This window comes from Numenius arquata, chromosome 16, assembly GCF_964106895.1.
Source record: "Numenius arquata chromosome 16, bNumArq3.hap1.1, whole genome shotgun sequence".
In the NCBI taxonomy this organism is placed as follows: Eukaryota; Metazoa; Chordata; class Aves; order Charadriiformes; family Scolopacidae; genus Numenius; species Numenius arquata.
The window spans coordinates 3,050,207-3,075,026 of NC_133591.1; the positions used below are offsets into that span (position 1 = coordinate 3,050,207).

General features: G+C 52.8%; 1 protein-coding gene across 1 annotated transcript in view; it reads right to left on the reverse strand.

The window, feature by feature from the left end:
* Window positions 1-3,322: 3,322 nt before the first annotated feature.
* SGSM1 (small G protein signaling modulator 1) overlaps window positions 3,323-24,820 on the reverse strand; it is a 42,831-nt gene continuing 21,333 nt past the window's right edge. The window contains exons 4-27 of the mRNA XM_074159779.1: window positions 23,162-23,324; window positions 22,213-22,365; window positions 21,632-21,699; window positions 20,895-21,040; window positions 20,264-20,395; window positions 19,577-19,701; window positions 18,516-18,578; window positions 17,524-17,591; window positions 16,924-17,087; window positions 16,299-16,428; window positions 14,989-15,168; window positions 14,052-14,190; window positions 13,609-13,673; window positions 13,078-13,223; window positions 12,326-12,454; window positions 11,688-11,870; window positions 9,299-9,370; window positions 7,958-8,536; window positions 7,201-7,325; window positions 5,345-5,427; window positions 4,897-5,006; window positions 4,514-4,610; window positions 3,926-4,093; window positions 3,323-3,411 (exon numbers count right to left, since the gene is read on the reverse strand). Coding sequence (XP_074015880.1) covers window positions 3,323-3,411; window positions 3,926-4,093; window positions 4,514-4,610; window positions 4,897-5,006; window positions 5,345-5,427; window positions 7,201-7,325; window positions 7,958-8,536; window positions 9,299-9,370; window positions 11,688-11,870; window positions 12,326-12,454; window positions 13,078-13,223; window positions 13,609-13,673; window positions 14,052-14,190; window positions 14,989-15,168; window positions 16,299-16,428; window positions 16,924-17,087; window positions 17,524-17,591; window positions 18,516-18,578; window positions 19,577-19,701; window positions 20,264-20,395; window positions 20,895-21,040; window positions 21,632-21,699; window positions 22,213-22,365; window positions 23,162-23,324 — 3,377 coding nt within the window. The remainder of the gene's footprint in view (window positions 3,412-3,925; window positions 4,094-4,513; window positions 4,611-4,896; window positions 5,007-5,344; window positions 5,428-7,200; window positions 7,326-7,957; window positions 8,537-9,298; window positions 9,371-11,687; window positions 11,871-12,325; window positions 12,455-13,077; window positions 13,224-13,608; window positions 13,674-14,051; window positions 14,191-14,988; window positions 15,169-16,298; window positions 16,429-16,923; window positions 17,088-17,523; window positions 17,592-18,515; window positions 18,579-19,576; window positions 19,702-20,263; window positions 20,396-20,894; window positions 21,041-21,631; window positions 21,700-22,212; window positions 22,366-23,161; window positions 23,325-24,820) is intronic.

Sequence of the window (24,820 nt, forward strand, 5' to 3'; positions counted from 1 at the left end):
GAATTTAGAGCGGTGCACGGGACACGCTGCCTTCAGCGGAGCTCCTCTGGAGGGGCACTGGTTAGAAGAGCAGATCAGCTCCTCCGTACAGGTCACGGAATACTCCCTTCCTAACAAAACGGTACCATCAGCTGCAAAGGAGGATCACTTCAGTCCCAATTTAAATGACACACCATATTCTTTGGACTATCTAACTTCTTCGCAACCCACACCAAGCCTCGACTCTGCAACTGCTCTTACCCAAACTAATCCCAGGGGCAGGCACCAAACCCTGCACAGCTCCAGCAGACGTCTGCTCCTGCCGCCTCTACTCACCACCAGAGCTGGAATAAAGCTTTTTGAAATTATGGATTTTTTTCCCTTCCCTTTTTTCCTCCTTTTCCAGTTTTGAAGTCAGAACTAAAAATCAAGCCAAGCGGAGGGCACGGTGGTGGTTCTGCTCGGAGCTTCCCGTGGCCGTAACCAGAACAATTCTCACAGAACAGGGACAGTGACAGATTGGCACATCATGGAATAGGTGCTATAGAAACCACACAGTTCTCAGAAGCAAAAGATTTCTTCTCCCTCCCTCCCACCCCCTCAAAAAATAACCCACTTAATTCACATATTTTCTCTCTATACTGTATATATATATTATATATAGACACAATTTTCTGGTAAACATTTACAAGATATCGTAAAGACCATTGAAAAGATATATCTCCATTTGCGTAACACCACACACTCACATACTCAGTTATACAAGGACGCACAGTAATGTACAATCAATAAATAAATACTTTTTTTTTTGACACCCCACCCCCCCCCGAAGTTATTCAAAAAACACTGCTATAGAGCGGCCCAAAGACACTCTCAGTTAATACAGACAGCAAATATTGTGCAGAATCTCTTGGCTGTTTTTGTTTAAAAAAAAAAAAAAATACCAAGAAAAGAAAAACAGAAGCTTGAAAGATAAAGTGTCAGCGAACGTTGCCTGGTGAGACTGTGTTTCAGTTGCCCTATTGGTTCCTGTCCCTCGGAAAGGGGAGGACAGAGCATCACAGAAGGTGACGCGGGCAGTCCGTTACCTGTCCTGGGACCTGGAGGGGACAGGAACAGCCTGGCAGGGAAGGCACGAGCTTTTCGCTCTGCTTCAGTGGAAAGATAAAAGATTCACACACGAACTGGCAGATTTGAAACTCAAATGCCTTTTGTTTCCTGCGCTCCTACAGACCAAGCCCTCTTTGGAGATTTGAGGCAGAAAAATCGCTTCAGAGGATTTCCTAGATCCTTGCTACAGGTTCGCCTGTCGGGATGATGAGAAATGAAAGGCTCCCCGTGGCTCTCACCCCCGGCTGCAGTTCTCTTTCCCAAAGGACTCAGCACCCGCTGCTGTTCCCTGGGTTTTCTGGCTGCAACCTCCAGGTCCCAGGACTGCGGAAAGACAAACTGATCTCTTCAGAAACCGCAAACCGCTTCACCACGCTCTGCGGAACTTTCCTGAAGCAGCAGTTTTCTCTTCCGCAGCTTTACATCTGTCTTTTATTTTATTTTTTTTCTGCAAGCAACATCTGACACATGCCACAAGTAAATGCAAAACACAGTCAGCACAGACAGATGTTCCACAGAAGAAGGGAAGGGCCCCTTTTCCCTTCTGGCGAGCAGCACTCCAACAGCAAGAGAAGAGCAGGGCCTTATCTTGCAGAGGGGAGGAGGAGGGCACACACACACATACACACACACATCACACCACACATCGCATGGAGGGGGGAACACAAATTTTTGCAGCAAAACTTGAGAGAAATTACCTTTATAGAGAGCTACAACCCAGCATCTTCCCTGCTGCTGAAAGCACACATTCACCGCAGCCTTCTGTGGCCAGGACAAAGTCCTCCCGGGCGGAACCAGAGCTACCAATAACCTACACCTCTCCTTTTCCTTTATATATATATATATATTTATTTTTTTTTTACCTGAGTTGAAAAATGAATCCAAACCCTCGGCAGCGCAGCCTTAGCGTGATGCAGCAGCTCATCTCTCACGCCGGTAGTGCTGGAGAGGCACTTCATGCAGTGTGCTCCAGGGGCTGCGAGGCTGGAGAGCCACTGCAGGAAAAGCGGCCACAGAAGTGCATCTTCCGAAAGCAAAGATCACTCAGGGACCTGGGGCTATTTTCCTCTTCACAAGCGTGTCAAAGAAGCCCACCGAGACCTAACCGGAGACTTTCAGTGGACTTAGGGGGCTTTTGCAGCCAGCCCCAGAAGCACACAGAAAATCTGCAGGCACCAAGGGGATGGTTTGCACTGTCTAGGCTTTGAGAAGCTGGTCTTTTAATTAATAGAGGAAGAGAGAGGCACCTTCAGAGGGAAAGTCAGGAGCTCCGACTTGCCTTCCGAGGAGCTCTGCCCTAATGGGGGTTGCAGAGGAACAACGGGGAGACCAGACTCCTACCACAAGCAGCCAGAGTAAGGCAGGTAAGAAAACCTCAAGTCTAGAGTTCCCAGAGGAGGTTTGGACCAGATTTTCCAGTGTTCAGAGAGCATTAAACAGGCTGGATTTTGAAAGAAAAACCCGATGCTGATTTTGGAGCTCTTCTGAAAATCCATCCAGAGATGAAACTCTTGTGTGCTCAGATACCGTAGTAACAAACAACATAAAAATCTCAGGGAGAGAACACAGCCCTAAAAAAAAAAAATAATACTAACGGGGATGCTACGCATCAAGGGACAAGATCAGAAGAAGAGGAATTTCTGTGATCAAAGCCCCTCTCTGTTACTGGCAGAAACTCATGTTAGTAAGAAACTGAGTACTGGCAGCATCCCTGTCTTGCCCAGGCTTGCAGGGCTGGCTGGCTTCCCCGGGCCACGGGGTGACGACTGGCCAAGGAACCAGCTTTTATTTCCTCGCAACAACAAGGGCTGCAGAGCCCGAGCTGGCCCCGGGGAGAGCGGCTCTGCTCTCCCAGAGCCTGAGCTCCGACCTGGGATGCTGGCAACGGCCTCGGCAGTTGTGGTGGTAACCACCACGCTTGCTGCCCTTCTGCCGCAGCAAGGCGAGGAAGCCACGTCCTGGGTCCTGCTTCCAAAGCCAGTCCTTAGCAATAAAACACAATTGTACGGATCTTTGGTTAAGTCACTGAAAAAGGCCGCGAAGATCTGAGCCAGGGCCCCTGGACCTAACACTGAACACTTGGAGAGCTAAGGGTACTTCCAGTTTAGACAGCAGCGTGTGTCCAACTACCTTATTTCCACAGGTGTGGCACTTCAAGAGAAAGGAGAAGGGGAGGAAGCATTGAAGGGGAGTCCCGGCTCTTTGTCTGGATGCCTCGTCTTCCTCACATCCTTCATTTGTTCTCGATCAGAGTCTGGACTTTATAGACAAGGTCCCGAGCCAGCTTCAGGATCTGCTTGGTGTTGTGCCGCTCAGCCATTTCTGGAAGACGGACAGAAGGAACCCACAAAGAGGTTAGACCTGAGGAACCCGGGTGTCTCAAGGAGACCCCCACCCCTCACAGCTCTGGGCTTCTCAGCCAAGCTCCAGGAGGGAGCTGAAGCTGCAAGTTCCTGCCCACGTTCCCAAGCACCATCTTCAGAGACACCTGACTCTGAAGAGCCATCATTAACCAGCTCATCCCGGGACGATTACAACCAGCAGGAAGCACAACCTTCGCTCACAGCTCCCTTCGAGCACGGCAAGGTGGGCTGTTGCCAAGGATGGCGGGGTGGCTCCCCCCACGCCAGACCCCCTCAGAGCCTGGCGGTGTGAGGACAATGGGTCTCTTTACCATCATGTTCCAAGTACCAGCATCGCAAAACCATACTCCGCTCTGTTTGTGCTAAGCATTTACCAGTATATCCCAGCCACGACTGTCTGTGGTCACACAGACGTGTGCTGCCGACATCCGAGCAGCTGCCACAAATTCAGCCCAAGAGAACACAAACCGTACCGTTGAAAAACTTGATGATGTCTGTAAAATCCATATTGTTCTCCAAGATTATGTCCCGGTACATTTCCACCAAAGCCAGGGCTATGAAGAGCACATAGTGCGCAGAGGAGACATGTGCGGCTGCCCAGATGGTCTCCCAGACGGCGAACACGTCATCGTACACCAGCTCTGTGAAGAGAGGAAGAAGCCCAGCAGTTACACCACCAGCCACGGGTTTACAGTCATCCCGACTCACAGGCTTCCCAGCAGCACCGGGGAGACACGCTGGGTGGTTTCTCCCCACAAGAACCTGTTCCAGTTGGAAGCAATAAGTCAGTCATCCCCAGAGACAAATATTCTAGCCTGCAGCAGGTGGCACAGGCGTCAGGACACAGACCCGCTGGAGGTTCACCAGCGGCTCTGGAACAACAGGTTCTCTATCTAGACAGAAAAGTCAACCACAGATCTACCAGGGAAGAGCAAAATGGGAATACATGGGAAAAAGTTCAAACAACTGAAGTTGCAGAGTGCAGAGAAGTGTGGAAGCACGGCAGACCTGGCCTTCCCTCCCCATTTGCTGGTCTTGGCTGCGTCCCGCCCAGCACACACCTCTCTTGAAGTCCAGGAGAAACCATCGGTAGCAGAAGTAGAAATGAGTGTAGTCACCATTCTGGTGCATCAGTTCGAAGAGCTCAGAGTCCAGAATCTGCCAAGAGAAGCAAAAGGAAACTCATCGGTGCACACGAGAGGCCCCAGCCATTCCTCTGCCTGCCTTGCCCCATTCCCGCTGCTCTCCTACCACACCACAACATCTCCCACCCGGCTTCTCCCTCCTCTCCAATCCTGGCACATGTTACTCCCAGGCTGTCTTTACAGCCCCCCGTTCTTCATCCTGCTTCCCACCACTGAAAGCTCTTCTCAGCCCCTCCAAGGCCCCAAGAACAGCATTCCCTCCCTGGTTTGAGAGGCTTCTGGGCCAGGATCCCCCTTACCTGGATCAGGGATCTCATGTTGGCAAAGTGGGTGTCCATGGCTCCTCCGTGGGGGAAGTTCTGATTCATCCTCTTCATCAGCTCGGTGAAACAGCTGAAGGCCAGAGCCTCTGGGGAGGGTGGAAAGATGGTCACTGCTTGGCTGCACGGACGCAGCTGCCCCCTCATCACCACATCCCACCATCTACCCACAGCAGGAACATCCCTCCCCGCTCCACACACACCGTCAGGGACCGGCCTTGGAAAGACAGCTCACGCTCCAAAAAGTACCTGTTGTCCACAGATTGGGCCTACTGGGAGTCAAGGATAAACGGGATGCTGCCACCAGCTACTCCACACCTCTGAGCATGGGACCCTCCCGCTGCAAAGGGCCACCACCAGCCCAGCAGATCCCACCACACGCTCCCAACAAAGGGATGGGGAAAGCGGAACAGAGCCACCTACTAACCATCATCCAGGATGACCAGGAGAGGGGCCAGCAGGTCACACATCCCCTGCACGTAGCCGATCTCAATGTGCTGCCAGATGTAGCTGCGGGAGAGAGAGAGAGAGCAGCAAAGGTGTGACATGGGAAGATCTCACGGGCCATGTGAGTGTCACAGCCTGCCACCTCGCTTGTCCATGCCCTGCCTCTGTTCCTGGGACCGGCAGGCAGGGAAAAAAAATCAGACCCGTTCATTCTGTCAGGCCTGGGGCTCCGTTCTTCCTGTCAATGATTTAAGTTCCCCTGGGGACTTTCAGGTAAACCACACATGGCACAGCCCTGGATCGACACCCTGCGATGGCCATGGCCATGGCCATCGCAGGGTGTCGATCCAGGGCTGTGCCATGGCTCTTTGCATGGAAAAAAAAAAGGCGCTCTCTCTGCCCAAACATCCCCCCCTCCGCTTCGCCTCCCTGGACTCAGCATCCCAGGAATCACCCAACCCTGCAGAGATATCTTCCCATATTAGGTAACAAGTCAAAATTGTGTTCGGAAAGGACTCGGATCCACTGCTGGCACAAAGGGAACAATCTTTTCCACCCAATCCCACCAGTTTTCCAAAAATCTGCTGTATCGGAGGTCTCATCTCCGCAGAGATCTCCGACTCCGGCCGTCAGATAAAGTGACGGCTCTAATGAAATAGCAGCTTCTCCTCATATTTGCAAGATGAGTAATAATATTTTTTAGTCTTCGCTGCCCCTGAAGCAGCCACAGCTGCTGAGCTGGAGCTGATTTGAGGCAGTGAATGTCACACAGCAACCTCTTAGTCACAGGGACCGAGCAAAGAGAATCAGAAACGCACCCAGGTATCGCTGTCTCCTGGGTAGGCACTAACCACCAAGTCACTTCAAGCACTTCCTCATTAGCACCACAGCTCTGCGGGCTCATCCTCATTAAATTATTTTCCAGACATATTCCAGGGAGCACGTGGGCTGTGCTGGGTTCAGGCCACAAGGCAGCTTGACTGGGTAGCCCCAGAGAACCCCCTGCTTTGGCCCAGGACCCAAACACACGGTAGTCACGGGGCAGAGCAGCACAAGGCAGGATGGCTGGACTCCTGGGTCTACCAGACTGTAGCCCCACTGCTCTGGAATTATAGGATGTTTTGGGTTGGAAGGGACCTTTAAAGATCATCGAGTTCCAACCCCTGCCCTGGGCAGGGACACCTCCCACCACACCAGGTTGCTCAAAGCCCCATCCAACCCGGCCTTGAACCCCTCCAGGGATGGGGCAGCCACAGCTTCTCTGGGAAACCTGGGCCAGGGTCTCGCCACCCTCACAGCAAAGAATTTCTTCCTGAGATCTCATCTCAATCTCCCATCTTTCAGTTTAAAACCGTTAACCTCTCGTCTTGTTGCTAAGCTCCCTCATAAGAAGTCCCTCCCCAGCTTTCTTGGCACCCCTTTAGGGACTGGAAGGGGCTCCAAGGTCTCCTCGGAGCCTTCTCTTCTCCAGGCTGAACCCCCCCAACTCTCTCAGCCTGTCCTCACAGCAGAGGGGCTCCAGCCCTCTCATCATCTTCATGGTCTCCTCCAGACCTGCTCCAACAGGTCCATATCCTTCTTATGCTGAGGACTCCAAAGCTAGACACAGGACTCCAGGTGGGGTCTCACCAGAGCAGAGGGGCAGAATCCCCTCCCTCGCCCTGCTGGCCACAACGATGATGGGATTTGGGGGAGGAAGTCAAGGAGGTGAAATTCAGTAACCAGAACAAAGTTTGAGGCTTCAGCCTCAAGGTGAATTCAGGGAAACCAACCACCAGTGTCAGGAGCCTACTCCCACGGCAGGGGGGCCCCCACCCTGAGCATCACGGCTCCCACCTGCACATGATGTTGCGGAGTTTCTCCAGGTTGGCGGGAGTGAAGTACCAGTAGTTGCGGTCACACCGCTGCACGTCCTTCTCAATGCGGTGCAGGTTCACCGTGTACATGTCCAGTAGCTCTGGCTGCCCAAAACAAAAGCAAAGTTGACTTGTTTTCAAATAAAAACCAAAAAGAAAGTTGCAAGGGCAGCAGAGTGACATGGCAGAGTTTAGGTGGAAGGTGGAAAGCGCCTGTAGCCCTTGGAGAACAAGCCTTATGAGGAGCGGCTGAGGGAGCTGGGGGTGTTCAGCCTGGAGAAAAGGAGGCTGAGAGGAGACCTTCTCGCTCTCTACAACTCCCTGAAAGGAGGGTGTAGAAAGGTGAGGGTCAGTCTATTCTCCCAAGTCACAGGACAAGAAGAAATGGCCTCAAGTTGCGCCAGGGGAGGTTCAGATTGGATGTTAGGAAGAATTTTTACACTGAAAGGGTTATTAAGCATTGGAATGGGCTGCCCAGGGAAGTGGTTGAGGCACCATCCCTGGAGGTATTTAAAAGATGGGTTGACATAGTGCTTAGTGACATTGGGTTAGTGATGGTTTTTATGAGAATTAGGTTGATGGTTGGACTCCATGATCTGAAAGGTCTCTTCCAACCCAGATGATTCTATGATTCTGTGATTCTGTGTACACACAGCTGCAGGATTAGCACAGGACAAATGCAGGTAAACAGTGAGGCACCCAGGAGGAACCCACTTGGCAAACAAGTCCATACTTACAGAGTAGGTGACACCCGTGGAGGAGACGGCAGATGCTTCACCGTTGGCCAGACCAGCTACAGCCAGAGAATCCAGCTGCGGGTACAAGCTCTCCATCTCTGGCTCCTCAGAGAGGTTCCCTTCACTCTCCACCAAGCTTTGCTTTTCAGCTTCGCTGTCTGCCCAGCTCTCAACCACAGTCAGGGCCACCGCATCACGGTCACGCAGGACCCCTGCCGAGCTCTCACCCATGGGAACAAAGTCCACGCTTCCACCGGTGGGAAATTCACCTTCCAGGCTGTCTTGGCCCTCCAGCTTCTCCTCTTGCTGGGCACCATCCTGTGGGGCTGGCACGTCGGACCCACCGGCCTTTCCCTGAGAGCTGGCCGAGGATTTGTTGGTTTCTAGGGCACTGTCCTCGTTGCTGAAGCTGCGCTCCGAGAATCCCGAGGCGATGGAGAAGTTCTGGGAAGAGGGGTGGCCAGAATCAGGAGAACACGTGCCGTTGGGAACCGTCCCGTTAGGGATCTTGCTTGGTTTGCCATCTTCCAGCTGTGCATCCGCTTCAGTCTGTTCCACTTCATCAACGGATTCAAACACCTGCAGAAGGACGTGTGAGAGTGAGAAAACCGTTCAGCAAACCATTGGGAACACGGGCATTATGTCCCCAAGAGCTGCATTCAGCAGTAAAACTGCTGAATGCAGCTCTTGGGGACATAATGCCCGTGTGTTCCCAACAGTTGGAAGGGAGGAAGATCTTCTCTAAATATGCAGGGCTCACACAAGGACCCAATGGAAAAAAGCCTGGAAGACTTGAGGGCAACGGTTGTGGCTCCACACCTTCACTATAGTGAGAAGACAACTTCAGCCTGGGCATCTAGCTCTCTGTCCCAGTTTAACCAGACTCCTGGGAGGAATTTCTGGGCACAGTTTTCAGCCTTTAGGTTCCTCCTGCCTGGATTTGGCAGGTCAGTGCTCGGTCATTTGCGCAACTCGGGGCCCACAGTCCCCGCTCCAAAGGACTCCGCTTTATTCAGCGTAATATATCAGGCAGAACGTCATTTAAACAGGTTGGTTAAACACATGGTTACGAACATACGGAGCAGCCAAGGGCCCTCAAGTGTGAAGGCCACCGTGGGGGTTGGTCCTTCAAGCCCGGGCAGCGCCAAGCACCGCCACGCAGTGGGCAGTTCTGACCTTAGTGGCTCCAAAGGCAGGTTTGCAAATTATTTACTTCCAACTACCGCTTCCGTTCGCCAGAAATCATGACAGTTATCGACTAGCGATCAGCCCAAGCCGGGGCAGAGCTGTCAGGTGGCCGGGGTCTGAATGGGCAAGAGGGGACAAGGTGCTGCCACCCACCTGCGTGCTGGAGCTGGAGTCGCTCTGCAGCCGGGCGTGATTCTGGCGGCCAGAGCTGCAGCTCTGAGAAGACTGCAAGAGAGAGGGAAAAGGCCAGTGAAAAGGCAAAAAGCGTGGCATCTGGAGCCAGGGGAGGGGGAGACTCAAGGCACGCTATCAGAGGTGGACGCATCTGCATGTAAAGGACAAGCAGGAAATGCGTCCAATAAATTCTCGTATTTGACCCATGAAAGACCTTCACATGACACCAACTCTGCCCGGCAGATTTGTCACACAGCTCAGCACCCTGCCTCAGCCCGCCACTGACATTTACTGCTGGAGAAGATGACAGAAAACAAAAGTCCGGAGCCAATCCATTTGTTCAAACACTGTATGTTTGGGTCTGAAAGGAACTGCTTTCTTCTGGCCTCCAGAGAGGTCACACTGTCTCCCTGGAGTGCAAATTTCTACAAATCTCTGTCCTAATTTGGCAGCGATGTGGCTCACCCCATCTTAGTTTACATAAACGATGAAGTCACAGGCTATAAAACAATCCCTCCAAGCATATTAATGCTTTTTCCTTTTCTTAAAGGACAAATATTGATGTTTTCAGCCAGACTCAGCCCAGGCAGCCCCTCCAAAAGACAACAGCACCCTTTTCTGGCTTCCAGCTGAAGCACAGAAGGAAGCGTTGGGCTTTGGATCCACCGGAGTTCAGTGCTCTGCCTGGTGGATTCGCTCCGAGCAACGAGGCTTCGTTTAAGAGCGAGTCCATACCGTTATCTGAGCCATGCCTGGGCCATGCTTAGTGTAGGGCAGGAGCCTGCGGCTGCTCCGGCCGCACGGAGTCGGGATGCACAGAGCTTTGCAATGATTTCACACACAAACAATTGAGTTTTAAGAAAACACAGCATTTTTGGAACGGCAGCAGGAGTTGTCCCCACCCTCGTATTGTGGGGTGTTCGCTGGGCCGGGCTCTGATGGAGAGAGGAAGGGCGACAGTTTTCCTCCGTTACCATGGGAGCATTTTATAACAGGAAATCTCAGGTTGGGATGGGAAAAGGGTGAACGTTTGCTTGTATTAGCTCAGCCAGCTCTCCTCCCAGCCCATGTTCCCAGAACGGGACACAAAAGAACCACCATGGCACAGATGCTGTGGGGACGGGAACGATTCATAGGGCTCCGATGGTGCAGCCCCCTCTGCTCCCCTGCGAGAGCTGTGTCACCCCTGCTGTGTCACCAGGACCCCACTTTGGACTTGCCTTTCCCTCATCTCTCCCGCTCTGTACGCACATGGAGCCTGCACGGCTGGGGCTGAGCTCATCTCTTTCCAAAAGCATCCCCAGAGGAAACCAGATGAAGTCTCCAGGGCTGCACCTACCCGGCCCTTTTCGGCTTGGCCTCCATTTGCCGCCGGTGAACCCAGCACCACTCGCTCTGCTGCGCCAGGCTCTTCTCCTCCGGGAAAAAATCCCACACGGAAACACTCCCCGGACTCTGTTCCCAGGACTGCCTTTCCTTTAACAGGCTTTTCCCTCCACACCCTTTGGTTTGAGCTTTGGACCTAACTCCTCACTGCACTGCTAAAAGCCAGTCCCATGGAGCTGGATGCTGGAACACGGTGTACCAAGGCTGCCCCGAGCCCCACGGGCTCCTTCACGGCCTGTCCTAGAGCCACCCCACTCCTCCTGCCCCCAGGCAGCAGTCCAGGCTGCTTCTGTGCTGAGCAGGTGATGGAAGAGGGAGCCAAGAAGCCCACTGACATGCTTCACAACTCCTCAGTGCCAAAAACACGGTCTTCCTCCCTCCTCCTGCTTCAACACTGACTTCCAGGGAGCTAATCCTGATGTGCCCCAAGGGTGCAAATCGGGTAATGAGTATCTCTCACTCTCCAGAAGTACCCACAAGGAATGTTTCACAGGACTGGTGAGAGTGTCTGGATTTGGACACAAAGCTCTGGGGTCCTGGCTGCCCCCCTGCCCTCTGCCAAGACCCCCTGTCCTCTCCCTGGCGTTCAGGCCCTCTGTGCCGAGCACCATCACCCAGGGGCACGGATGCAGAGGTGTTCAGCGCCGCTGTGGCTACAAGAACCAAAGCAAATTTGTTAAAACTTCAATCGATCACTCAGGCTACGGACCAAAACCTCTCGGTCAGTGCAGAATGGAAACTGGGGTCATACTGCAGGAGATACTGCAGGAGACACCTGCTCCTCCTGCTAAACGCTCTGGAAAAACAGGTGAAAAAACAGGTAAGAAAGCTCCAATCCTGACTTTCCCATATTACAGTGAGTAAGGAAGTGCAGAGGCAGGCAGAGGTCAGGGAAGGAGGGTGAACAAGAACCGTATCTCCATCCCTCCCCGTAGCACAAGCCAACAAGGAGCCTGGGTGGTCCCAGCCCTCCCACCCTCACCTCGTTGCTGATGGTGGAGTCCCTGTGCATCATCCTCTGAATGTGGGAATCCAGACTGGCCCCGGAGGAGCACTTGGCCAGAGCTGCTGCGTGCGACTCCTTCTCCCGCTGCCGGACGATGGCCTCGCAGCCCAGCCACTCGGCCATGGTGTGCTCATAGCAGGTACGGATCTGGTCATCAGCCTGAGCGTTTGGAGAAAGATAGTCTTTGAACGGATAACCCTGGAACAGCCCAGAAACCAGTGCCTCCTCCATCCCCCAAATAGCCCTGCACAGACAAGTTAAGCGTATGCTTGTGTTAACTTTGGCTAGGCGGGAAATAAAGTCACCCACCTCCGGCACAGTGACAGCCAGAGACCGACCCACAAAACCTCACAAAAATTGGGACAGAAAGATGACCATCCAACCCCCTCCTGCCTTCCAGAGCTGCACAGGGCACTGAGCAGCTTGGTCCTATCAATTCCTGCTTATCTGAGTCTTTCTCCCACCTGCTATCTACAGCCACAGTATGAAGGGGACACAACAGCCGGTGGGTTCACAGGGCGGACTCTGGCATAGACACTTCAAGCTGTGAAATACCCCAGTGCACAGCAGTGCAACGCACCAGGCTGCTGCGCTGGCAGCACACCCACACCAACCTCTTTCCTTTCCGCCTCCGTCATCCCAAACTGATAATGGCCCAAAAGGAATGGCCAGACAGCCTTCCTGATCTCGTGCTGGATCCCACCATAATAGATCAGCCGCAGCAGCTCCTGGTCCTCATAAGTCTGCGGGAAGAGCTCCGAGTCAGTGCACAGATGCAGCCAGGGCCAGAGCCCATCAGCAAGGGCAACCCCAGCGTGCCCATGTCACCTTTGAGCACCCAAAGGGCTGTCCAGACACTGACCACTCACAAACTCGCTGCCCATCCATTGCAGATGACCTCTCAGGTCTCTGCTTGGGCTTAAGTAGAGCCAGAGGCCACTGCGGGTGGATATTTTGGGAAATACAGGCTCACCACAGCCAGAAAGTGGCCCACCAAAGTCACTCAAGGTCACTGCTGTACCTCAGAGCACTGGCAGGATGACAGGACTGTGGTACTAGTCACAGCTCTCCAGCTATCCTGCCGTAACAGCGTGCCTGGACCCCCTCTCCAGACCACAGTACTTGGGGTGACAGACACAGGCTCTGAATAGAAGATGTTAAGGAGAGCAGCCTTCATTCCCCAGCTTCCACATGTCAAGGATTAGGATCCCCTGGCTCTGTGCAGCCTGGGGCAGGCTCTCTGAATTTTCTTCTTGGGGAACTTCTCCATGTGCTTTACCTTACCGTGCTACAACCACTTAAGTGGCACTGCCCTGGACACCACAAGCCTACCACAACTGGCATGTCCCAAGAACAGTGGCCCTACCGTGCTGTCCTGCAGGTATCTCTGCCATATGTCCACAGTCAGCCCCGAGCTGGCGTTGCAGGGCACATCTGGAGACACGATGTTGTGGTTAACCAGGGCCGAGAGGTGGGTTCGCACCGTGGAGAGGTGTCTGCAATAGGCCAGCCCTGCATCAGGCAGAAGCAAACATTCAGCTGGGGAACTTGGGGAGCCATGAGGATGAAGCACAGGAGAAAGCTCTGATGAATTTGGTCCCCGAAGGAGATCCTCTGAAGCCACACTCAGCAGCAAAGCAGGGAGTCTATTGGGACAGGTCAGTATCTCATCCTCTTGTACCACCAGCGCTGCTGCTCAAGTCTAAGGATGAGAGTTCAAACGTTTGCTCCCAATCCTGAGCGTGTGTACATAGGGCCCTGCGTGCAACAAACTGGTCCCAGTAGCCTTGGTCACTGCCCTGCTGCCTCAGCACCCCTGCTAGCCCAAAGCCCAGGACCTTATTTATCCCATGCCCATCACACATCTCAAGGCATCGTGGATGTGACAAGTACTCACAGCCATAGAAGGCGCGGGAGAGGATCTGGTACTTCATATTGTCACACAGGAGCTTCAGCGGAGCTCTGCCAACAAAAACATACTGGATGTGAGGAGAGGGAATGCTCCCATGCGTGCCCTCAGTCGCTGCTCTGATCTGACCATTCCAGCTTTGCCTTCAGAGGTGCACCACGGGACCTCTTTGCCTTCAGAGGTGCACCAGGGGAGCTCTGCTCAGCTTGGGAGCAGCAATTCTTGCTGCCACGACACGGCCACAGAGCAGCTGAGATGTCCCAGATGAGTGGGACAAGCCTCACCTTCAGCGTGGACATGTCCCACTGGCACCTGCAAATGGTCCCTGGACAACCTAGCTCTGGTTCAGCCATCCAGCTGGGCTTTCGCCTGTAACCCCTGTTTTACTTCACCTGTATTTCTCAAAGCGAGCAGCAGCAGAGCTGTCATACCTTTCATGGCTGCAGCCGTTGGATGGCCCACCATCGGAGGAGCCACTCTGAGAGCAGGAGGAGCAGGAGGACTTGCGGGTGCTGGGCTGCCACATGGGGGGCAGGCCTGCACCCGACGTGTCCATCAGGTCCTGGGGCACTGTAAGAGGACAGAGAGGGGAGCATCAGCTCAGTCCGCCATGGCCCCAGCGTCAAGTGAGCCACAGGAGGTCAACAGAGAGGAGCGTTTTGATTAGACAACGTAGAATCCCACACTCTTCCCAAGGAGCCTCCAGCAGCCAGGTAGGACACACACCAGGTAATCGCAGCACCATCAATGGTGAGCTCAGGAGAAAGGAAAGGAAACAAAAGAGCATTGATGAGAGAGAACGAGAATCATCTGCTAATTAACTACAGTGCCTTCAGCAAGGTAATCTTAAACTGCTGAGCGTCGACCAAGGCAGAAAACATTCAACCCAGAGAGACTCGGGAGAAGGGGCTGCAACAGACTGTGACACAGATGAGAAAAAACGTGATTGAAATCAACCCTTGTCCCAAGAAGAGTGGATCACTGAAGGGGAAAAGCCCCCATCTCTCAAACGTTAGGATCCCATCCAAGATTCAGGGAAAGATGGGAGCATCCAAATCACACGACAGGATATAAAGGCTTTGACAAAGAAGAGGAGAAGGACAGCAGGAGCAAGTAGCTCTTCATGTTGTCACTTGCTAAATCCCTGCTTAAACTCCGCTGGGAGAGGGCTTCCTCACTCACCCTTGGACTCTTCCTGTTCGTGATATTGAATAACTGATACCAGCAAAAAAAAAAATATTGAAATATTCCTATTTCCCTCATATTAAGCAGGTGACAGTCAGTAGTGACAGGGGACACCTCCGCAGGAATTGTCAAGTGACAACACAGGCAAGCAGTAGGACCAGACACAAATGACAGCCGCATTACACTGATGCCGAGTGGCCCCCAGAGCAGCAAGGGGAGGTCGGGACTTGATGGGGAGGCTCATAAACCATTTAGGGATCACCACTATCTTGCTTGCAGCTGGAGTCCTCGCGATCTTCCCTCTCACAGCAGCGGTGGAGATCACAGACGGAAGGAATGGATGAAAATTACCATTAATGGTAACTAGGGACACAGAGAGAGGACAAGGGCACAAATGAAAGGGGAGAAAGGAAGGATCTGTAGAGAAGAAAGAACTGACGTGGTTCCATCCCGCTCTGGGGAGATCCATAGGAACCGCACAGACTTTGATGATGCCAGCTAAGCAGATTGCAGCAATTCATTTCGCAACAAATCTGGCCCCCAGCATGGAATTTTAAGGGGTAGATCAAAAGAAACCTACAGAAAGGAGCACCTCTATCTGCTATTTTAGCCTCAATCAGGTTTTTATCTGACTCACTGAATTGTGTTAGTCAGCTAAAGGCAGGGAGAGCTAAGTATAATCTTAACTGATGCTACGGAGGAGTCACAGGAGATATGATTGCCCCCTTCTAGCTTCAAAAATATAGGAACAAGTTTCTGATCGCGTTTCATGGCTTTTTAAAAGCACTCCACAAGTCTTCTATTGCGTTCTTAGTTTTGCCCCTTATAAAGTCATCTACAATGTTCCCAGAGATCAAAAATTTGTTCTTAGTATCCCACAGGAGAGCGAGGACAAATGTACAATCACTTCAGCCAAGCGCACCGTTCAGGTAATTCACCACCAGACGTTAAGAAAGATTTCTGGTTTGGTGAATCCAGCAGCATCCTCTCCCTTGCCCTGTGAGCTGCGGAGTGAAGACACAGGGATGAAGCCTGGCAGCACACAGAGAAGGGTGCTGTAACCTCTCCTTTGCGCTGCAGAAGCAACGCTGAAGGAACATTGCTGGGTTTAATGCAGCACTTGCCAAGTTGACCTGGTGATAGCGAGGGAAGAATCAGCCCTGGGGGCTTGTGGTGCTGAAAAGTGACCCCCCAGGAACATGACCAAAGTCAACCTTATGTGCAAGATTTTTTTTCCAACCATTAAGGCACTCATGGCCTGTTGTGCAGCTCCAGAAATGGAGGATTCAGTAGCAAGTGAAAGGTTAAAACATAAAAATAAAACCCCAACCCATATACGAAGTTGAATAAAAGGCAGAGTTGTTACAGGCAAAGCCCATTTCTCTGGAACTGTTTGCTGGCACGAATTGCCGTGTGTCTGTCAGTGGTGGGTCTCTGGCTGCTCAGACATCCCATCATAACCCACCCCAAACACCCTCTGCCCACACACTCACCGAATTCAGACTGTGTCCCTGGGTAGATTATTCTGAAAACGTAATCTGTGGCTTCGTCGTCTTCCTTGTCGGACGCAGACTCGGAGGAGCCCTGGGGACTTCGCTTCCTCAGCTTGGGAAACACCTTCCCCTGGGTGAACAAAACCTGCTCTTCACAAGCCACCCCACCACACTGGCCAGCGCGGCCGCTGCCTCGCTTGCCAAACTCCTGCCCGACAAAAGCACGTCCTTTGTCAGCCCGGATGACGTTTGCAGGTTCCCTGTGCTGGAGCAGCCTTTGGATTAAGCTTTCAATGACACGGTGAATATCGAACCCTGTTTGCGCGCAGGGTATGTATTATCTACACAGCGCGGCCAGGTCCGTGAGAACCAAACCCACCAGGCCTCATGGCCAACACCCTCGTACCACATCCCTTCCCATTTGCCCAGGAGGGTCTGTTTAGCTGGTGAAGGCCACGAGCTAAACCAAACTGCTGTATTTCAAGCCCGCCTCCCTTGGTTTCAGGAGGGGGATTGTCTAAAATGCAGCAGCCACTGGTGGTCCCTCGCCATCAGCTCTGCTCTGAGACACTCCAGCAAGAACCTGCAGTGCCGTGGGCTCAGGAACAAGTTTTGGGGTGCCTACCTTTCCCCGCTGCGACCAGAGGGGTGGATCCAGCTGCCCGTGGGGCAGGAGGCCATTCTCCAGGCAGGACAGGAACTGCAGCAAGTGTCCTCCTCTGGGGAACCGCAGCGGGGGCCTCTGAATCCCATCCTGGCTCACCAAGACAACCGTCCCACCGCTGTCTACTATTAGCAACAGTGACAGCAGAGAGGAGACACACACATGAATGAGGGAAACATTACCAGTCAAAAACGCAGAGGACAGGCAAGGAAGTTCGAGGAATTGTCTTTCTGGTGTGCAAAACAAAGAATTTCTTCCTTGTTTGAATTCTTCCCCAAGTCCATTACAAGTCTTGGGCGCTGGAGAAGGCTTGCCTGGGAGACAGGACCCTGGAAAAGCAGAGGGCACTGCTCTGCAGGGAGCGCTGCCCAGCCAAGCCCCAGAGCCAGGAGCTGGTTTAAAGGCTTTCCTAGAAGCACTTACATAGTAGTGACCACCCAGAGCTCTGGATATCTGTCCTGGAGCTGAATCAAAACCTTCCCATTTAGGCAGTCCCCAAAGATCTAACGAAGCAAATGTCAGGGTGACAACACCCTCCAGCAGCCCCCACTCTGGCCTTACCTTGCTGGTGACAGTGCAAATAGACGATCTCCTCCAGGCGAATAGTCATGGCGTAGTCCCAGTACACGCTGGAACAGAGGGAGAGAGGAAGTCGAGAGATTCAGGGATGCAAGAGGCTCTGCTTCTGTTCACATCAGCCCCAGATCCTGCCTCCAGAGGAAGCTGCAGAAAGGATGAGGTCCCAGCAGCAGCACAACTGCCACAAAGCCAGCCCAAGTAAGTGACAGCATCCCTCCAGAGCCAGTTACTGTCCCTGCCACTTGAGCTCAGCCAGCAAGTCCAGTCCCACCTGCCCTGGGCTGTTTCTCTACCCTCACATCATTCCCAGATACGGACAACGTGCCCATTGATCCTGGGAATTGCATGGAGGGACGCAGTGCCCTTCAGAGCTGAGCACTCTCCTCCAGGCACCCCAGAAAGGACTCCTCGACCTGGCTGGGGTGCTGGGAGAACCCCAGGAACCTGGTAGGAGCAGCCCTGGAGCCCAAAGGGAACGTGCAAGTGAGTGCAGTCCAAGCTTGTGCTGCTGCTTTGCTGAGCTCCTGTCAGGGGAGGGGAAAGTAAACCCTCACAATTCGTGGGTTTCTTTCAAAGCTGGAAATAGATTTGGGCCCAGTTGCTCCTGCTGGAGAACTGCGCTCCCTCAGCACCGGCACCTCAAGGTGACAGCAGATCTAGGAAATGCTGGAGAGCTGCTGGTCACCAAGGAGGGCAGAGGGACAGAGAGACGCCAGGAGGAAGCCGGGGAAGGGGATCTCGCCAGGAAACACATGGCCTCACGCAAGGTTTCAGTTCTGTGGAGAGCCCAGCAAGAGCTCTGTGAGGGTGCCAGCCTTTAATAACATCCTACTTCTTTCCAAGAAAGCAATTTCCAGATTCTGAGCAGCATTATCTGTCACTTTACAAAAATAGTACTTAAAATAAAGGCTCATAAAGACAGTTAAGGATGGGAAGGGGTGCGTAAGGGTCATCCCTTGTAGATTCGTACTTACTTTGTCATCTGCCTCCTCTCTTCCTTGGTCACGTCTTGACACTGGGAAGTTTTAGAGCTTAGGCTGATGCCCAAGTCAAGAACTCAGAAAAGTAGTGTAGAGATGAAAACAGCATTTTAGGGGGAGGGTACCAGGCATAAAGGAACGGCCCAAGGGCCAAGAAGGAAGGGGAGATGAAAAGAACACAGGTAAACAAAATCCCGAAAACTACAATTGAGAATAAACAAAACTGAGAACAAGTTTTGCTGAAGACGACCTTTACCCCAGGTCAAAGAATCAGTGTCCTAAACATTCCAGCTTTCCTGGAGTACTTGCTGGTGGAAAGGGATTTTTTTCCTTTGCTCCATTTCTCAGGCAAATTGGGACCTGGCACGATTCTGCCGTTTGTTAAAACGACTGCAGCTCTCAAGAGAAATGCCAGGAGCCCCGTAAGGCAATCCCAGGCAAAAGGACACGGCAATCCACCCTGCCCAGCAAACTAAGCAGACTTCAGGCCCTTTGGAGGAATAAGCTCCAGGGACTCAGTTAAATCCAAAGGACTTTGAATACCTGCACGTGGGACCACGTGGGAATACAACACCACAAAATGTCCCAGACTCTGCCACCAAGGTATGATTATCTGGGAACCACTCGTGTCCCCTCTCTCTGCAGATACTCTTCCTACTTCCCTATTTATGAGCTCCTCAGCTCCCCAGATGAAAATAACCACGATAAATCCGAAAGCAATGCTTAGTGTGTAGAGAGGGCATTCTCCTGGGGAATTCCCCAAGGGCAGTAAACGAAACCACTTTGTGTCTCTCAGAACAAGCACCCACCAGTTCCCTCGCTGAACGCTTCCCAGCAACACCACAGCACCTCACACCACCTCCCGCAGCCACCTCTCCCACCACCTCAGGCCTCTTCCCCCTCCCTTCTCCTCTTACAGACTCAAGGACGACTGATTTGTTCTGCACTCAGTGGGAAAACTCATCGATGGCCTTGGACACCAGATCCAAATTCTGAACCCGGGGAACATTTGCCTCCCCTCCACCCCACGACAGGGTGCACTCGGTGACAGTCACCTCTTCTCATAGTCCAGGTCCCCCACAGAGCCGTTCATCAGCTGGTTGGGAGTCCACTTCAGAGCCATGATGTCGGCAGTTTGGTGAAGGGACAGATATCCCGGGATTGCCTCCATGTCATCTCGCTTGAGAAAAAGAAACACAGGGAGAGAGGGAGCTGGTGAGAACAGGCTGAAAGAAACCAGAACCACCACCCCAGGCTACCTGAAGCTGAGCCGTGCCCTGGAGCACAGCCCTGGACCGTAACACAGCCCTGCCTGCTGCCCCTGAGCCCATCCACTCACCAACAGTGACAAACCCATGGTGGCCCTGCAAAACCTCCCAGCGGAGACAAGAGGACACCTCACCAGCTTGGAAAAGGGCCGGGAGCAGCTGCTCAGCTGAGGCAAACTTAACAGCTCCACTTAAGCAGTCTGCATTTCATTTATTCGACTACAATAAGCAGGAAGGGACAGGAGGCGGTGTTTTGTGGCCAAGAGAGGAGTCTGTTTCTACTCAGACAGAAGAGCTCTTCCATTCAGTTGGGAGGATCCATTACCAGGACCTCAGCAAACGCAGCCCAGTCGCTGCCCTCCCAGATTAGAAAAGAGCCTGTGCTTTTCTCCGTCAAAGAGCAACTTGGGGTGGAATTTCCTGGCGGGGAGCAGAGCAGTGTTGTAAAACCCAGATGCCCCAGCAGGTACTTACCGGCTGCACCAGGACGTTGTTCTTGCCGTAGAGGAGCGTGGCTCGGGAATTCTGGTGCAGCGACTCCACGTAGTCCCTGGCAGACAGTGAGGGCCGGTCATCCATACTGCCACTCGAATGCCTCTTCTGAATCTGGAAGAGATCCACCTACAAACGTGAGCTCAGCACAGACACCTCTTGCTTTCAAAAAGCTTCTCCTGAAAGCTCTTTCCCTCCACGCTTTTACACTTAAGAAAGTCCCTACTAGAAATCTTTCCCTTTATGTCCTCTTAAGAGGATTCCTGGCTCTGGCCAAGCCTGATGCTGTACTTAGAGAAGCCCCAAGAGTGTGCTTTGTTTGCAGTAAACAGAGCAGACTTCAGCTGCCTTTGCTTTTCAATCTAACACGCTGTTCCCAAAGGGTGGAGAACCCCAAGGTGCAGCGCTGCCTTGGGCCGGCACACCTGCAGTCTCCATAGCCCATGTTCCCGGCACTTCTGGCTTGGAGACTTCAAGTAACTGCACTTTTCTACCTTCTCTCATCTGAGGGTTTCACAGCCCTTTTGAAGCAGGTGGAGCCCCAAGCCCTGGCAGTGCCCGTGCATCACACTGCTGGGGACTGTCCCTCCTGGCCCGGCTGTCCCCGACTCACGCAGAGCGCCGGGCGCTTGGTGGGTGAGTCCTGGCGACAGTGCGAGCTGTGGATCCGGTGCCTCTGAACCAGCTCGTCAGCTGAGGGGTCTGTCCAGAAGTGGTCAGCCGTCTTCATCTTCGTGTACTCCAGCGCACAGGGCCCCACTGCACAGAGAAGAAAAGGGCAAACATAAGGAAGCCATCGGTGTCGTTCCAAGGACTGTGGTCACTTCTCAGATCCCTGGAGCCCAGCGTCTCAGAGCAGGGCTGGCGGGACAGCAGGCAACAAGCACCAGGCTTAGCACACATTGCTGCTGGATTGGCAGGGGGTTGGAACTAGATGGTCTTTAAGGTCCCTTCCAACCCAAACCACTCTATGATTTTGCGGTAACAGCAGTGAAGAATTCAGAGGGGTCAGGAGCAATAACGCACTGAACATGCCAAGTCCTGCGCTGCAGTTCCCTCCTGCTTCCCAGACCTTGGCCCCAGCCCTGGTTTATGCCCATCACTGTTACTGAAGCCTGGCAAGAAAAGGAAACCCCAGGCTCAGCCTTAAGACTCTCCATCTCTATTCACTGCTCAGCAGTTGGGCATCATGTGGTCTTTACAACCATTCCACAGGACTACCTGTCTAGGGCTACTAAGCTTTCTGAAGTTCTTACTAGAAAACAATTGCATTTCACATCCCAGATCACAGAACTGGGAACACAGGTTTGAAAAGCAAGCTATCGAAGTAGGGCAAGAGGAAAGTGTTACCCAATAAAGATGCAAGAATTGGCCCATCCACAGGATCCATCAGGAGAGCTTCTTTCTCATAGTACTTACTAGAAGAAATAAAAGAGAGCAGAATGCTGTAGCATTTCAGCCCCCTGGGACTGCATAATGGCAGAGACAGTAATTTTAAATCACTGTAATGCCCTTCTCTTTCTGTATCACTCCTTGATGGTGAGAGGGCAAGAAGCCCTTAACAGGCTGTTTCTGCTCACTGTGAAATTCCTGGGGAACAGATGCCCTCCCGAAGCACATTGGAAGCATCACCATCTCCTAACAAAACATCCCGAGGACTGGAGATGACACCTCCCCAAGAGGGGACACCATGGCAAGGAGTTTTCAGATGACAAGGACGATGCAGTCCCCAACAACCTGGCTGTCAGCAGAGCAAGGGTGGCCTGTCTTTATTTTAGGGAGTGTACGGTGGCCACCAGCAGCAGGGACTGGCCTGTCCCATCCAGGGACTTCTCTGGCCCACTTCAACACAGCTCAGCCAGCAACTACTCCAGGGCAGATGCTGGTAGAGAGTTTGGAGGGGCAAATGGTTGGCCTGTGCCAGCACTCACCTGCTGTTTTCTACCAAGTAATGCACGATTTTATCCAAGACCTTCTCAAAGAGGGCTGTGCGGATCCAGAGGTGCTTGATGGCTTGAGGAGACAGGTTGGGCAGCTTCGGCATCTTGCGCACATTCTCCGGGACGCCCTGGACTTGATTTCGTCTTTAGAAGTACAAGGCAAAAGACAACAACATCTTATCGCTGAGCACTGCAGGAGCACAGGGCACTCACAGCACCTCGTGGGGCAGGGAGTCGGGGTTTCAGCAGTGCTGACTGCGGTGGCTGGGGGATGCCCAGGAAACTGCATGGGGACAAGGCTCTGGAGACCGCTCCCTTCATCTATTCCACCCCTGCTCCAGAAGGCCCACATCTGTACTTGAAAACTGACGTCAGTAAATAGGTTTCCCCACTGTAAATGCACCCTAGAACAAGCCTCTGGCTCAGCGGAGTCCTCTTCCCCTGGTACCTGAGGACAGCAGGTCACAAGCAAAGAGCGGCATAAAAATTCCTGCCCCCAGGTAGCGGCACCATCCATCTCCCTGGTTCCCGTCCAAGGATGAGTAAGCCACTCTCAAACAGAGGCTGAATTACAGCAGGTTCAAGCCCTGCACATCGAGGCAGACCACATTTGGTTCCAGTTGGCTTAGTGCACTGGTCCATAAACCGTGACAGCTCAGGAGCAAACATGCTTAGCTGCTCCTAAGCACAAGAAAAGGGGTGGAGGAGGTAAGAACTTGTCCATCCTAGCTTAAACCACAACTGTAACTTACAGTCTCCAAGAAAAACAGCCAGTTCAAAGGTATCAAAAGCCCAAGACAGGAGTCTGGCTCCACTGAAAGGGCAATTCCTCCTGCAGAGGGGCTCAAGTTGGACATTGCAACCCACAGCCATACCCAAACTACACACCCACACCGAAACGCAGGCGACCGGTGGGGTAACAGCGATGCCGGTGCCTTACGCATTCTCAATGAGCTGCTCCAGGTCTTGCACCTTCTTGCAAAGCTCCTCTGCCAGAGGAAAGCTCTTGCCCACCTTCATAAACAGAGCTGCTATCTTGTTGCTGCGTAGGAATCCCGCCGCCCTCCGCTTCAAGCCGTACAGGACACAGGCTTCCACCGCAGCTGCAACAGAGCAAAGTCGTCACTGAAGCGGCAGGAGAACTCACAGCCCACATCACAACAGCCGGTCTCTCTCTGCATCCATCTCCTTACTCCACAGCAGAGAGGTTTCCCAAGAGGAAACCAGTGCCACATTCTATTCCTGCCTGAGCAGGCAGGAGACTGGGGAACCCAGATGTCTTCTGGCCCAAAGCAGCAGACAGTGGTACAGCTTTTCTGCCCACAGAGCCATCAGTTCTGCTGACTATACAGAGGTACAATTTCAGTTTTTGGTGGCGTCTATTAGAAGTTTGGCTAATCTGAACTGGGCATGAACTGCAGGTGTGCGAACAAGTCCAGCGGAGGCCCACAAAGATGCTGCGAGGGCTGGTGGAACCTCTCCTATGAAGACAGAGAGAGTTGGCATTGTTCAGCCTGGAGAAGAGAAGGCTCCAGAGAGACCTTAGAGACCCTTCCAGTCCCTAAAGGGGCTACAGGAGAGATGGGGAGGGACTCTTTATCACAGTGGAGCGATAGGATGAGGGGTAATGGTTTTAAACTGGAAGAGGGGAAATTTAGATTAGATATTGGGAAGAAATTCTTTGCTGTGAGGGTGGTGAGACCCTGGCCCAGGTTGCCCAGAGAAGCTGTGGCTGCCCCATCCCTGGAGGGGTTCAAGGCCAGGCTGGACGGGGCTTTGAGCAACCTGGTGTGGTGGGAGGTGTCCCTGCCCAGGGCAGGAGGGTTGGAACTCAATGATATTTAAGGTCCTTTCCAACCCAAACCATTCCATGATGAACATACTTCAATGGAGAGTTAATTTCTGCCTGTTAAAGTAGATCCAGGGTCTCCCTGAGATCTCCTGAGAGGGACTAGTCAGGCAGACTAACTTGTCTTGTGCTCACTTATCTGACCAACCAACAGCCTAGAGAGACCTTACTAGACCGGTGATGAAATGGGAACGTGCAGCTTCCAGACCACAGAGGTGGTATCTCTGTGCCCGCAGGAGCGAGCAGTCTGTGACGATGTGCCAAGCTGGCGGCTGGATTTCTCAGAGTGCTTTGTTCATTCATAAAACAGAGCAGGAGAAGGGACCCAGACCACTGTGCTCGCAGCCCTTTGTTCTGAAAATGCCGGGATCCAGCTCCGCTACGCAGTATCCTGATTGCAAACAAATTGATGTTAACGCTGGGAAATCTCAGCACACACAGAGGTTGCATCCTGGAAGCTGGTGCTTCCAGGTCCACAGCAGCACGATCATTGGTACCAGAGCAGTGATTTTTCCCAGCAGAGGAGCCACCAGCTCGTGATGTGGCAGTAATTGCATGGATCAGGAGCTGCCAAGAGCCTGCTCGTACAGTCGCTCAGTTTAAGCCTGTGGGAGTAAACAGTTTATCTGTGGTTTAACAGCTTGAAGCTAAGTGTGGCCACACAGCAATGCATCTTCTCTGCTCCCCTGGCTAAAGGGGTCTGAAACCATCTCAGGTGACCGGTTTGTCTACGGGACCAGCAGCCCCAGC